Genomic DNA, 14,347 nt, shown 5'->3' with positions numbered 1-14,347 from the left:
GGGGCTGCAATTCCTCTTTGCACTCGCCGTCGCTCCTGGTTTAATATGAAGCCGGTAGTGGGCTTCTGACTTCAGGACTTTATTTCTTTGTCACTGTTAGACATGACAGCATAAAAGAACTGGTCCTTTCTGCTATGCAGGGGCCGTCCTCTGTTCTGCTTATCTGTAGCACAGCCAGTAGAGGGATCAACAGGCTGCAGAGGGTATCACAGCTGACCTCCCAAATACACTGAATAGTCCTAAAGGTCTTGTCGTTGAAGCTCTGCTGATGACAAATTAAGAACCTTGATGAAATATCCAGACAGCCAGCTGGAGTGTGCCTTTCCCTCCCCACCCTGTGTTGAGATCTGACTGTCAGCTAGTTATAGCAACAAAGCTGCTGTTAAGAGAGAGGGAGCCAATGACTAGTTTTCACTTGGCTTTTGTCTGATTGTTCCACTCTTAAAATGACACTGATAGTTTAATAAAAAGAATGTCATGCAAACCTCTGAAACGATGGTAACTCAATCCAGTGTAGTAGTATGATATTTTGCCTTGTAGCCAACAGCTACAACAGCTGTTTGTTTCACACCAAATGGAAAGCCTATCTCTCAGGCCTTTGTATGTGACTCAAAAGGCAGTGGTCGAACATATCCCATAGAATTTGTGTTTGTATGGGCTGCCTTTTAGATCTGTGATAAGTCTGTTTGTGTCAGTGAACGGCAGAGATGTTAAGAGTGGTATCACATTACTCCCACCAGAGGCAATCTGCGGTATTGTGCGGTAGTGCTGCCCCGAGGCCATCATCTTTGCTGCTGTCTTACAATGGCTCAGTGGTAGACACCTGTCTGTTATCTGTCTGATCGTCTCAGATGCTCAAAGTCTACACTACTTTCATTTAGACCAACCTCCTAGCAACAGGAAATGGGCTCTAATCATTATATATTTATTTGCCAAAGTATCTTAGTCAGTGTGTCAGCATTATGGTCTATTTGACAGTTTAATATTTTAGGTACCTTTTATGTTAGCAGTGTGATTTTCTTTTCTTTTTTTTTTTGCAAAGATGTTTTGGGTGTGTTACTGAAACAATTCCATTAAGAGAGTGTCTACTGCACAGGATACCCTCTCAGAGAGATTACTGCACAACAGCTGCCTCCCAAGCGAGGGACAGCTACGGTCATGGGCCATGACTGACCTGTAGTATCAGGGAGGAGAGGGCAGGTGTGTGTGTGTGTGTGTGTGTGTGTGTGTGTGTGTGTGTGTGTGTGTGTGTGTGTGTGTGTGTGTGTGTGTGTGTGTGTGTGTGTGTGTGTGTGTGTGTGTGTGTGTGTGTGTGTGTGTGTGTGTGTGTGTGTGTGTGTGTGTGTGTGTGTGTGTGTGTGTGTGTGTGTGTGTGTGTGTGTGTGTGTGTGTGTGTGTGTGTGTGTGTGAGTGTACCATTGCAGACACACACAACCTTCTCAGGAAACACAATACCCTCCCAATCCCATGCAGAACCCTTTTCATTTCCAAAGTTATCAATCCCCTTTTTCCCATTTTACTTTAAGTCTTCCACATGCATCAACACCAACTTAGTGATAAAATACCTGTGACCATTAAAGCACAAAACATTGCTTCAAAACGTACACATTTTTCTACAATATTGAACATTCATTACAAATGTTTGTCAGTGCAACTGTGTTGGTGTAATATGGTCAGAGATGATTGACGTTATGGCATTATAAGCAAAAAAAAAACAACCTACAGCTGTCATCACATTTTCATTAAAAGTTTTCTACGTCTTGACTTTTTCCCATTGGAGTTCCACCCACATTCAACCTATGGAAAATACAGAAACTCTCATATGACTTTACAAACTTTGGGAGGAAATTATGGACTCGTGCAGTGCCCTGTCACTGTAAATCACACTGTAGCACACCTAAGGACACCTGTTTTTTTGCAACAACCTCAAGTGAAATCATCTATTCAGGCAGCAGGTGCACTGACAACACTTGTGACCGAAGGGTATGGCATCCCACACGCAGCTTTAGCTCGACTGCTGAATGGAAAACCCTTTATCTGTGAGGCCATCCTACTCTCTGGGGTGCTAGATGACAGCATAATTGGATAATTGCTTTCTTGCACATGCATCATGTTGTTCAAATTGGGTTACATTCCCCCTGTCTCCTGGTGGAAATATCAGAATCATCTGACAGGGCCAGACAGGAAGCAACACCTCCAACCCTTTAGCATGTCCATGGGCGGATGGCTTCAAAAGATTGTGGTTTATTGGTAATTACAGGATTCAGTGGTGTTATAGGGGGGAGTGTAGGTCTACATGTCACATAATACATGCAGTGGCTACAACATTGGTGGTGGACAACCTGTATGATAATGGGAAAATTAGCTGGTGTATTGTATTTGTGTGTTTTTGAGAGAGCTTGCTCAGCTATGCTGTTTTGCAGTGTAGCTTGTATTGGTTTAGTTATACTCACTGTTAAGAAATTAACAGTTTATTAACTTTGTACAATACATTCACATATTTAGAGACTGATTTAGAAGTGTGTATTATCCCTTTTCCTCCTGATATTTCCTATTCATTACCAAAACTAAAATTGCAATTGCAGGGATTCCCCTTCCAATATATTGGACTTTCATTCATGAAGTAGGCCTATTTTCATTTTGAAATAATGTCTTGTGTTGCCTCAGATTATAGGCATGGAGCAAGGACAGTACAAAGAAAGTGGAGAATTGAATGAATTACAAATGACAGACTAACGTAATAGGCAGTGTGATGAGTGACAAATTAAAACCAAAATCATGTGTCTTAGCAGTAGAACAGTTTCAGTGCCCTCAGCAAACCTAAGTAATCACTGAAGAGCTTGCAATAATTAATAGTCCAGAAACTTGCCAGCATTGTCTTGTAATCTATTGTTTGTTTTCCAACTCTAGGAGCATCTCTCCTTGAAAAAGTACATTGTGGATATAGTGACAGACAGCTCCGTTTCTTCTGAGAGCATGAAGGATGGAGAAGAAAGGCAGAAGGCGCGAAAGAAGGCGAAGAAGCTCCGTGCCAGGATGAACTCCAGGTAACGCATCCATTTTCTCTCTCCTTTCAGGTCTCATAAGTGCACGTCTCTGTGCCTCTGAGAGGATAGAGAGGGAGAGACAGAGGACAAAACTGTGCCAGGACTTTTTTATGAGTGACAAGGAGATGGAAAGCAGATGTTATGTGCATCCTGGCTGTCCACAAGATAACACTGATGAGCTTAATTTATGACCACTTTCTATGATTGGGGAGCAAAACTGCAAATCGATGTGTAGTGCCCTAGCTTTCACCTGTAAAGAGCTTTCCTCCAAATTGCTGCCACAGTTTTGCCAAACCTGAAGCCTTTCTCGACGCACAGGATGTATGTTAAAGTATGTATGAGCCATGCCTATTTTTCTTCTTCTGAGGTATTGATTTTTAAATGAAGTATCAAAGAAAATCAATAGTAATCAACAAATAGGAGGCAGAGCTGCTTTGTGTCAGAACCTGGACCTGAGCTCAATCAATTTAACTAGGTGTCACAACAGGGAGGGAGGGAGGTAGAAAGAGACAAAATGTTGACAATGTTCATATAAGATGTTAGTGATGATCATGGGAGGATGACCAGTTTATCTGATATGTACACTTCACAAAAAAGAAGCTTGCATACTAAATAAAAACTCAAAGTGTCATTAGCTGGATATGGCTTTAATCAAAGTAATTTATTATATATATTATATATTACATGGAAAATCACTACCTTAAAAAACATTAAGATATCTCTGCCTATAACTACTAAGCTAATTATTTCTATTAGACAAACAAGCTAAGAATAGCAACCCTGTGCAAATTTACACAAGTGATAAATCATATAATTAAATCCTTTAACATTAATACTGTACTTGGGTCTCAGTTTCATGTGTTTGCCATTGAAAAACTGAAAACTGGCATGTAGAATGGAATTTAAAAGCTCACTCATGGGGTTGATATTTCAGCAAGTAGTTGCTGATTTGTGCTACTTGGATTGAAAAGCTCAATTAAGTGCAGCCTGTTTACTATTTATATTATAATAGGAGGTGTATTGTAAATGCTGTCTTAAACATTGAACAGCATACATGATGGCATACAGGTTAATATATACTCAACAGTGATCTGTGAATTCATCAACAAGAGGAACAGTAATTCCTTGACTGTTTAGTAACAGTATTTTTTTAAATATACTCATACTTTAATATACTCCATTCCAGCCTTTTCATCTCACCCATTAAAAATATATTTTCCTATATGAATAACTGTAACTTCTCACTTTTGTTGTATTTTTTTTTAGGGTTATTGTTGTTCACAGAAATAAAAGTGAGAGGAGCCATTTCTGCATTAACTCATTAGAGGATCTTTCAGACTTTTTTTTACCACTTTCTGGTGAATCTCTGCCTCTAATTTAGTTCTGGCTGTGGTGGTGTACATATCCGTCTTTTGTACCAGTGGCCCTCTGTGAGAGTAGGCAGACTTAGGATCCGAATAGAGCCTCCAACCTCTTATCATGATATGATCATGAGTGAAATTTCTAAAAGGGGAACTCACATTCTGCTGTCCAGGTGAAAGTATTTATTCAAAAGAGGGGTACGGCAGAAACACCTAATATGCCACGGTGCTTTATTCACAGTGCTGCTGTTTTTGGCTTTGTGAGGCTCAGTGGTACTGAGAAAGTGACAACATGATCTGTCTCTGTTCACTGTCACTCCTGCGGCAGCACTGCTGAGACTAGCACTCAAAGGCAACAGGCTTTCAGAGGTCATAAATAACACAGAGCCCCAGTAAACATAAAGGTGAGCCGCTTCACCACCAGGTGGAAATGAACCGTTTTATTGGAACCTTGTATGGTGTCCGTAAAACTTGAGTGGTTCTCACCAGTCTTTTCACTAGGCCTACATGCAGCCCTGGTCTGTCATAAAGCAGTGCGCACACATTTTAGCCCACATGTTTTTTTGCGGCTTGGCTAATGTTCTCTAATAATAAGTGTTTTGGGAAGGAAAATATTCTATTACAATTTCATGTAAGTAGGCTGTCGGTTAATGTTAGGATGGGCTCTGAACTTGGAAAGCGAAGTCTCTACTTATGGTCTCATATGAGCTGCGTGTCCGTGGCTGTCCAGCTTGTGGTGTACTCAGCGGGGAACAGAGTGCCCAGTGTGTTTTGTATGTATGTAGAGCGCGGATGGTGGTGTGTGTATACAAAAAGTCTCCTGTATCGAGAAAGGCTACAGTATTAGGTGGTAAGCATGGCTCTAACTCATGTTACTCAGTCTATTGCGCTTAGATTCAGGGAGAAAATCTGCTTGTAAATGAACATGTATCCTTAAATTGCTTATTAATTCCCCTATTTTTGTGCAAAAGCACAAATGATATACTTTTTAACCTTTTTTTTTAAAAGTTGTAACCGTGCCCTCCTCTGACAGGTAACTCATAGGACTTTTTACAATCAAAAACTCTAGGATACTGAATCAAAGTTATAGAGGGATAAAACATGTACCATAATACATAATATCTAACCTTTCAAAACCGTTTTAGAGCCATAGCCACAAATTTGAACAAATCTGGTGACATATATCCTGGATGCTTTGCACAGATATATGAACAACTTTCAAACAAAGCTCTACCAAGGCGAAAGCATCCCACAGGTGGTGCAGTTGATTCTAAAAGCTTAACACTGCACTCTAAATGCATTGTAGTGGGAAGTATCTGTATAATTTCAGGTTTATTATCCTCTGCTTGTTTATATTATTGTACAAAATAACAAAAATACAATAAACAGGTTGTGCAGGTGAGATTTAAAAACCCCCAAAAGGCTTAGAAAGGGAATCTCACCTCAGTAAACAAGTCCACAGCAGTAAACAGAACAAGCAAACAGAAACCATAAAATAAAAAAGCAAGAGTAATTCAAAAATCACATATAGAACACAACTAAACTTGTGAGAGAGAGTGTGTGTATGCATGCTCGAGCGAGCGTGGGAGTGTGCGACACATGTCCCAAAGCACACTTCTGGTCAGCCAAATCCTTACAGTGGAAAGAGGAGGGTCAATTATGGTCAAGTATGATCAGTTTGAAGAGATTGGGTCATCGGATAGGAGCGAAGCCTATGTTTGAAAGTCTGAAGTTAAGTTGACTGAGATGCAATTTGAATATGACTGTTCCAATGCTGAGCCCCTTTATATCTATAGAAAAATCTATATAATTGACACAGCTTGGTACGAAACATTGGAAGGTGTAAACGTTGGCATGTCTAGTATTATAGTTACTAACATCACTATTAGGCTGAAAAAAATCTTTACAAGGCATGGAAAGTGAAGCAGCAAGCTGAATGTGAGTGTTCCAGCTTTTTAATCAGAGTTTCATCAATTAGAACTCCATGTAATGAAACCTGGGTAATAGAGTTATTTCTAATGGAAAGACAACAGTTAGATATACATACTTTTTTGTTTTTTAAAGCAATAAAACCAGATTTTTTTTATATATATATATTTAAAGATAATTTGTTTAATTGAAACAAATTTGAACTTTTTTTCTGAATCAGAGTTAACTTTGGCCTTCAGTACAGAGAAATTAGAATGCAAGTCAAATAAATTGGTGTCATCTGCAAAAAGTACAGGAAACATGGAAGATAATACTGCAGTCATACATTGATGTAAATAAGGAATAAGAATGGTCCTAAAATAGAACCCTGTGGGACCTCACATGTTATAGTCGTCCTATCAGATGTCAGTCCATTAATGTTGACAAACTGTTGTTGATTATGAGTATAACTGTAGAACCATTAAGTGATTCCAGTAAAACCATAGTGTAACCGTTGTTGCCGTTGAAATTCTGCCTGGTTTTCTTTCCTAGGTCCGTGTCGTGTATGTTGTAGTCAGGGGTTCTCTGTGAGTCATGTGCATCTGTTGAAGAAATAACCGTATAAGGGACCGAGATCTGTCATATCGTGAACTGCTTATGGTCCTACACTATAGATTTGTGCTTTCTCCCTTAGTGCTGATCACTGTTATTTATTGCTTGAGGTCCATTTCACATGGGCTGCTTCTCACAATAATGAATTGCTCAGCAATTGCTCCTTTTTAACTGAGTTAGGTATAAACCTGTCAGAGATTAATATTGTAATATCCTGAATGACAAACAGGACATATATAGTTCAACCCCCTCTGAGAGCACGTCTGTGCTGCTTATTTATCCTGTTCGCAAGACACAGAAAGGAACTATATTTACAGTTAATACTGAGGGGTGACACAAATGAATATTGATATCCTTGCTTGGTCTACAGACATTTATATTGATTCAGTTTTCTTCCATCTGATCATGTAGACTGCTCATTTAGACTTCAACTACTTTAATGATCATTTAAAATAACATTCCCATTGAGTCTAGTTTAATAAGAGCTCCATGTAAAATAACATGACTATATTTCTGAATATTACATGCCTAAGGTGATCAGTTGGAAGTGTTTTGGTATCTCTTTGCCCTGGTCTAGCCGTGAGGTGAGTTATCAGTTGCTGCCCTTGAAAGCAAGAGATTGTGAACAGTAGATCAGGCTTTGGTTGGTCCAGGGCCGGTCTCCCATCGTCTTCCAGGAAGTGTTTGATTATATCAGTGTAGAGATGGGTAACTGGAAGATGCTCTATCTTACTCTGATCAATAGTTACTTATCATGTCTGGGAATGCCTGATTGACAGATACACAATTTCATGCGTGCACACATTGCTCACACACACACACACACAGTTTGTGTTTTGCAGCCTGCTGCCTGGACCTATGCCACAGAGATGCCAGTTCCTTAATGACTGTGACCTTTCAGGAGGTCAGCCATTCAAAATACTGGTTGTGTTGCTTGAAATCTCCATTAACTGTTATTTGACAGTGAGTGAAGCAAAGAACCTGAGCCTCCCTTGTTAAATAAGACTCAAAGCCAGAAGGATTTAAAGGTAGATTTAGGACTTGGGGATATGAGTCAATGGCAGCAGAGCACTTGTCCCTACAGAGCCAGTGTCTGATTATTTTAAGCCAAGTTACTTGGTGAATGGCTGACAGGCCAAATAAACAGACTCAGCTTGAACTTTTTCTTTCCTCTTCATACTGTCATCCGTCGTGCTCTTTACTGACAGGCCAAAAACTTTTTTTCTGTGATTCAAAGACTTTTTCCTACTTCTCCCTCTGCAGGGCAAAGGAATATGAGACGTCAATGGAGGCAAAGACACAGGTCCCCGACTCCCCATACAAGGCCAAGTAATGGTTTTACTTTTCTGAATTTGAAGTTTCACATTTTTGTCTTTATATGTTTTATTCTAATGCTTATAAAGCTGTGGTGTAGCACAGCGAGTAACAATTATATTCCTAACTGATTTATCCACTTCTTGTTTCCTCAATCACTTAATTGTTTGGTCTGTAAAATCACAAATTTGGTACAAATATCAATTGAGTTAAAATGCATGATGCTGCATTTTAGAGGAGCAATGAAATTGTTGTTTTTATTGAATTAGTTTCTATTAAATTAGTTTATCAAGATTCATCAATTCATGTTGGAAAATTGTTATGTCTGACCAACAGTTGAACACCTAAAGGGATTTGAGTTTCTCTTAAAGAAAACATTCAGATTTCATTGGCTTAATTTTCATTTTTATTTAAATGTTAACTTTAAATAAATCATTACATGTGTTGTTGATTAATTTTGTCAATCAATTTGTCAAGTACACTTTCAAGTCTTAAGATAAGCTTGTCAGACCAGCAGTCTAAAAAAAATCAATTACTGAATTTTCTGTTGATCAAGTAGCCACCGTGGTAAATAGAGGCTGGCCCGAAGCAGCACAGAAACACTAGCTGTCAACTAGTATTTATAAACAGATTAATGATAATTAGTGTCTGTGTGTTCAGGTTGCAGCGGCTGGTGAAGGACCTGTTGAAGCAGCTGCAGGGCCAAGACAGTGGCCAGTGGGCCAACAACAAAGTGTCGGGTCTGGACAGAACTCTGGGAGAGATCTCCCGCATCTTGGAGAAACAGGTAGAGTTTGCCATGTTAATTTCTACCTTTGAATAATCTACCCGCCTCAGTGTCCTGCTATGTTGCTTTGCTGCAGACTCAAGAGTTTGCAGCAGTGCGCGGGTCGTGCCAGCCCTTTGGCATGTCTCTTCTGTGATGAGTTGTGTTTGGCTCTGGCTCCCTCTGTCTCACCCTCCCGATGTAGAGTATCGCTTACTCCTAACCAACTTGCCTTTGGTTATTGGCTAATGAAGACCAGATTAACTGTGTTTTCATTGTCCACATGGTACCAATAGAGGAGCTTCCTAGTACGAGAGCGAGCATTGTCTCGTGTCTGTATGCCTTGCACGACTCAGATGTCACTAGTTTAGACAATGGTAAATTGGATTTCCAGATGAAAAGCACAAGACTTGATTGAACAAAGGCAAGAGAGGAGAGATTTTTTCTGAGATTGAACATTTTTCTTACACTTCTTTACAGCTGTATAAATATATATAATTGTCAGATATAATGGCAGACATTTATAACTGTAGTTCATTTGAAACATGTGTCCCAGAGGCTTTGTTGCATTATGTTTTTGTTTTTTTTACAGTAAAAGTCTCATCAATTTGAGACTGAGGGGAGGAATTAAAACACCTGCCACGGTGTTTATGATGAGGAGAATATACAGCCCACTTCCTGTAATGAGGCATAAATTTCCTGTCAAGTTGTGGTTCGAGCCATCATAACATCCCACTGTGCATGCCTCTGGGTGTGAGCACAGAGAGATTATGGTGCCTCATCAGTGACGAGGGGGACGGCTGTAGAGGCTATTACTGAATTTCCCCAGAGAGGCAAAGAAAGAGGTGGCTGAGGTGGGTGGCATAGCATCCTGTAAGGAGAGAGGAGGAGACCAGTGTGATGTGAGTAGCTCACAAGCTGTCACTACATGAGGGCTCCTCCCCTCAGCTCCACGTAATCCCAGCGGGAGGTCAGAGGTCAGTGGGCCACAGGAGATGTGCTCTGTTCAACAGGGGTGTTGCAGGCAAAGAGGAAGATCAAGGTTGCGTTCGAGTGCTTCGGTTTTGTCTCTTAGTGCAGTCTTAAGGGACATTTTTAAACTGTTTTGTCAAGTTCTGTCTTACCAGCTTCTTACAGAAATGCCACCACCCCACCCCCCCACCCCCCAAAAGCTTAGTGGGACAATGTGATTGGTCCGTGGGGCAGTCAGCAGACACCTCCCGCTCTAATCCCTGGACAAAGTCAAATAAATAGAGTCTCCGTCAGCATGGCTGTCTGGCCCCTGAGTCACTTCAAGTCAGGACCGTTTAGATTATTTGACCTAACAAGCATCTCTCATGTCATTGACTCACCTAAAGATTTGTTTTTCTCTCCCATATCTGATTCAGTCTCCACTTTCTCTGCTAATTCCTTAGACAACACCCGACACTCCCCCCACTGCACTGCTATTCGGGTCCCACTCCCCACCTCTCTCTCCTCCCCTGCTTTCGAGGCTACGTCTAGTCTCTGACCTCAGTGTGTTTCTCCCTCTGTGGCCTCTAATGGTTTATTTTGTGTCAAACCAGATTTTTTTTTTTACTTTGGATGGCTATGAAGCACAATTTTCCCAATGCGGTGTTGCTTCTTTCTGCTGCATATTTGCCTTTATTATTTAGCACTTGTATTTATGCATTGCCCAAAGTGTTTACCACTGCTTTCAGTTAAAGCCTGCTTGGAAAAAGAGAAACATGTATGACAGGTTAAGGAACTGTCAGGAACGCGGTGCTCTGTGAACCAAAGACTTCAGACTGTATTTACATTTTCATTTGCCAGCTGTCGGAGCTTGGTGGGCCAACCAGTGGGACTGCTGGGAAATGTATTCGGGGACATACTGTAGGGGGGGAAGGTGAAAAGCAGAGTGGCAGGACAACAACATCGTTTCTTACTTGGGCCTCTAGCAGTCAGATCAGCAGTGTCAGAACTTTGTAAAGGAAAGCAAAAGTGAGCAGCACGGCGCTATCCAATCCAAATGAGAATACAGTACTATTTTTCTTATCATTATATTCCACTTCCATATCTTTATTAAATTAGGAGGTTCCCTATGGCGTTCATTAGTTCTTGGATTTTTTGGCAGGCATTTTGGCCATTTGTGACAATTTTCAACAGCATCAACCATAACGTTTTGAATTTCAGAATAATGGTATCATGCTATATCAGTCTCTCACATGTATAGATTTGCTTCATTTGCATTTTTAAATTAGACTCACGTAAAAAAAAAAAAAAAACTAAACGAACAAACAAAAAAACATAGAGACATTTCAAAGCTTTGGTCAGTCAGTCACTGCACATTTTAAGCTTATGACCAAATAATTAATATGGACATTTTTAAGATAACGTTTTTTTTTAAAACCTGGATAATATACATGTATACTGATACATAGATTTTTAAAAAAGCGAAATCATCTATTTGCTTCTGCTCTAATTTTACCATATTTTCTTATTCTAGGCGGTCGGTTGTCCTTGTCCCTAAACAGTCTCAGTTTTGTTTCCTCACCACAAGACCAATGAGGAGTGAAATGGTTCTATGCTTGTTGGTGTGTTAGTTTACAACTAGGGGCTGTCTGTGGTTTCTGTGGCAGGTTCGATTTTGCGGCACACTTGACTTTGATTAATCTTGCTTTATTTTATAAGAATAAACAGAGTTTGTAGAATTATCCATTTCCATGTTTGCCTGCACTCATACAGTGCACCAAATCATATGCTATTGTATCTTGTAAACACACAAGTTTATACTCGACCTTAAAATGTTTACTCCAGCAGCCTTGTTGTGGTTTACAGTCGACTCAGCCCACAGAGCTTTGTTTACCACGCGCAGGCTTGCCTTTAAGACTGTATAATGATGAAATTCATGTGTTGAGAGGGTGATCTGTCACACTCGTCTCTGTCATTGTTAGGTTTTAGTTGTGAATGAGTGAACTCGTTACTTGAAGGTGCAGATCAAAGTTGAAGCCGGTCCTTGATGAACTCTGCCAGTTGTTGCCCATCTGTTAGTTGGGCAGGACAACTGAGGCTGTGCCTTCCTCTCTGCTTTAATTAAAGTGTCTGGTGGGAGGAGTCTACGAAGTGCAATCTGTCCGGTCTGCTGGTGCGCAGACACTGTCGCAGGAATGACCAGCTGCTTCAGCCCTCCCATCAGCTGGGGTAACAATGGTCACCCCGGACAATAATTGGATAAGATTCCCCCTGTTGTATTATTCAGGAGCCATCCGTCTCACTTTTGTCTTACTGCTTGACCCTTTGTGGTGGCTCTACTTTTTTTTTTTGTCTCCCTTTTCAGCCGAAATTAGTGGTTCCTCCTCTTTCTGTGTTTTGGTGTAGCCTTTTCCTGGAGTTCTACTGGGACAATGCTACAGTTTGAGTATTTGCTCTCTTACCCAAAGCCATAATATGAATTTCATCTGTCTTTCAGTGCACAGATATTGTAGGTCTAGCAATTTATGGCTTAGTTGAGCTATTTTCTCAAACCACAGAAGACATTATACACCGGTTTTTGCAGTTAAAGTAGTATTCCATGTGATCAGTAACTTGGCTTGACAGAAAGAATTTGAGCAATGACTTTTCTAAAAAATAGTTTTCTATAAAACTGGCATGCCGGTCCAGTGTGTCTGTGAGTCTAAGGTTTAATAACACTTACACTGATAGAGCTAAATGGTAAAGTCATAGTCTTAACTTGCTTAGTGACAACGGTAACATGCTCGGTGCGCTCAAGTAGCCTATATCACGTTCCCTACCTCAGGTTAGAGTGTTTGCATGCTAAACTTTGCTAATATTGGTACAGCTTGTTAAATGCAGTGGAACCTGAGGTGATAATGTTAATTTAGCATGTGACCACCAATAGGAATGCACATTGTGAATTTTTTGTGCAGACCGATAACAGATTGATAACCATTAACTGGTGAAATTAAAATGGTCAATGTTGTAAAACACGCTGCTACAGCTATGCAGCGCCACATCCACTGTGCTCCGGCTCAGCTGATCAGCGCTCAGATGGCGGTTAAATCTCAACTAATTTTATAATTACAAAGTGCAGCCAAACACCAGGCTAGAGAGAGAGGAACAGCAGAGCGCTCCTCTGACAGCTCGTCTGTGTGGGCTGCAGGTGAGCTGTCCTTACAGGTGATGCACACAAAGGTGTGTCGACCTGAGCTTCTTTCACGGGGACTGCACAGCATAACTGGCACGTACTGTCAGTCCCTCAGTGGTGTGTAGCTTTTTGCTGTGAAATATGGCTGAAGGCACAAGTGGAAGTCTGTACGTGTCCACACGCCCCCCATGTGTTGATTGAAGTAGCTAATTTGAAAGTTCTTGTTAACGGTTAATCACACGCATCCCTAAACACCAACCTGCATTACCTTTTTTATTATAACCTCTCAGGTTACAACACAGTCAACTATGCATCCAAGAGTCTCTTAAGTTTTGTTCTCAAATGTGATAATGCAACTTTGAAACTATTACTATGATGACCAAACATTGGAGAGGCTACATGGCTGCCTTACTCCCAGGTAGCCTCCATGCACACGGAGGAAACAGCAGTATCTCTTTAAGAGCACTGAGAGAATGACCTTTATTGTAACTGTCTCTCAGGAATGTAATTTGTTAGTTCTTGCTGGTCTTATAAAAACAAAAACATTGTTTTCATCTTGTTAAATTTGTATTCAAATTCAGCTTACTGTGTATACACACTGTCAATGTAATTACATACAAACATGATTTCTGTTGCCCTGCATGGTTACGTTTGTAGAAAGGATATATCATCACCAGATGCTTTTTCCATTTGCGTAGAAAGTCAGCTGCTCTGCACAGCACAAAGCTCGCCATTTGCAAACCGCCAAAGCTGTTAACATACAAAATAAGCCTGTATTTTAAGCAGTAGGTTTTTAGTTAAATGTGTATCTTGCAGTAATACTTAGATGCCCTTTTTGTCTTCTGTGGCCCATTGCATGCGTAGAGGAGACCACCTAAAGATAATATGTCAGGTAGTTTGAACTTAATCCTCTTCACCGGTATTGTTCCATCATCACAACAGATAAATCTGTCAGCAGAGCAGAGAAGTCACAGACTAGCCAAGCAACTCTTGTCTGGTTTTCACAGGAGACAGCCAGGACTGGGCAGGTCCCAATTACCCCCTTTAATACCATTTGATAAGCTGCTATGAAAGACCTGCCTTTTTTTTTTCATTTAGTCTAGAAGCTTTTAGCTAGGTGTGTTGATGTGAGGGTTAAGAGAGGGGTTAATCCAAGCTCAGTGACTGAGACTCAATTGATTAGGCATGGAAACTGCCTGCAACTTTCAGAAAGGAA

At 40.5% G+C, this 14,347-nt stretch overlaps 1 protein-coding gene across 6 annotated transcripts in view; it reads left to right on the top strand.

The window, feature by feature from the left end:
* scaper (S-phase cyclin A-associated protein in the ER) overlaps positions 1-14,347 on the top strand; it is a 60,168-nt gene that overhangs the window by 18,440 nt on the left and 27,381 nt on the right. For all 6 annotated transcript variants that reach the window (XM_083973985.1, XM_083973989.1, XM_083973986.1 and 3 more), the window contains 3 exons: positions 2,911-3,047; positions 8,192-8,257; positions 8,903-9,029. In XM_083973985.1, the coding sequence (XP_083830111.1) occupies positions 2,911-3,047; positions 8,192-8,257; positions 8,903-9,029 (330 nt within the window). The remainder of the gene's footprint in view (positions 1-2,910; positions 3,048-8,191; positions 8,258-8,902; positions 9,030-14,347) is intronic.

This window comes from Trachurus trachurus (genome assembly GCF_905171665.1).
Source record: "Trachurus trachurus genome assembly, chromosome: 6".
Taxonomy (NCBI): domain Eukaryota; kingdom Metazoa; phylum Chordata; class Actinopteri; order Carangiformes; family Carangidae; genus Trachurus; species Trachurus trachurus.
Note: the sequence above shows the minus strand (reverse complement) of the source record. Positions and strands in the feature narration are given on the sequence as shown.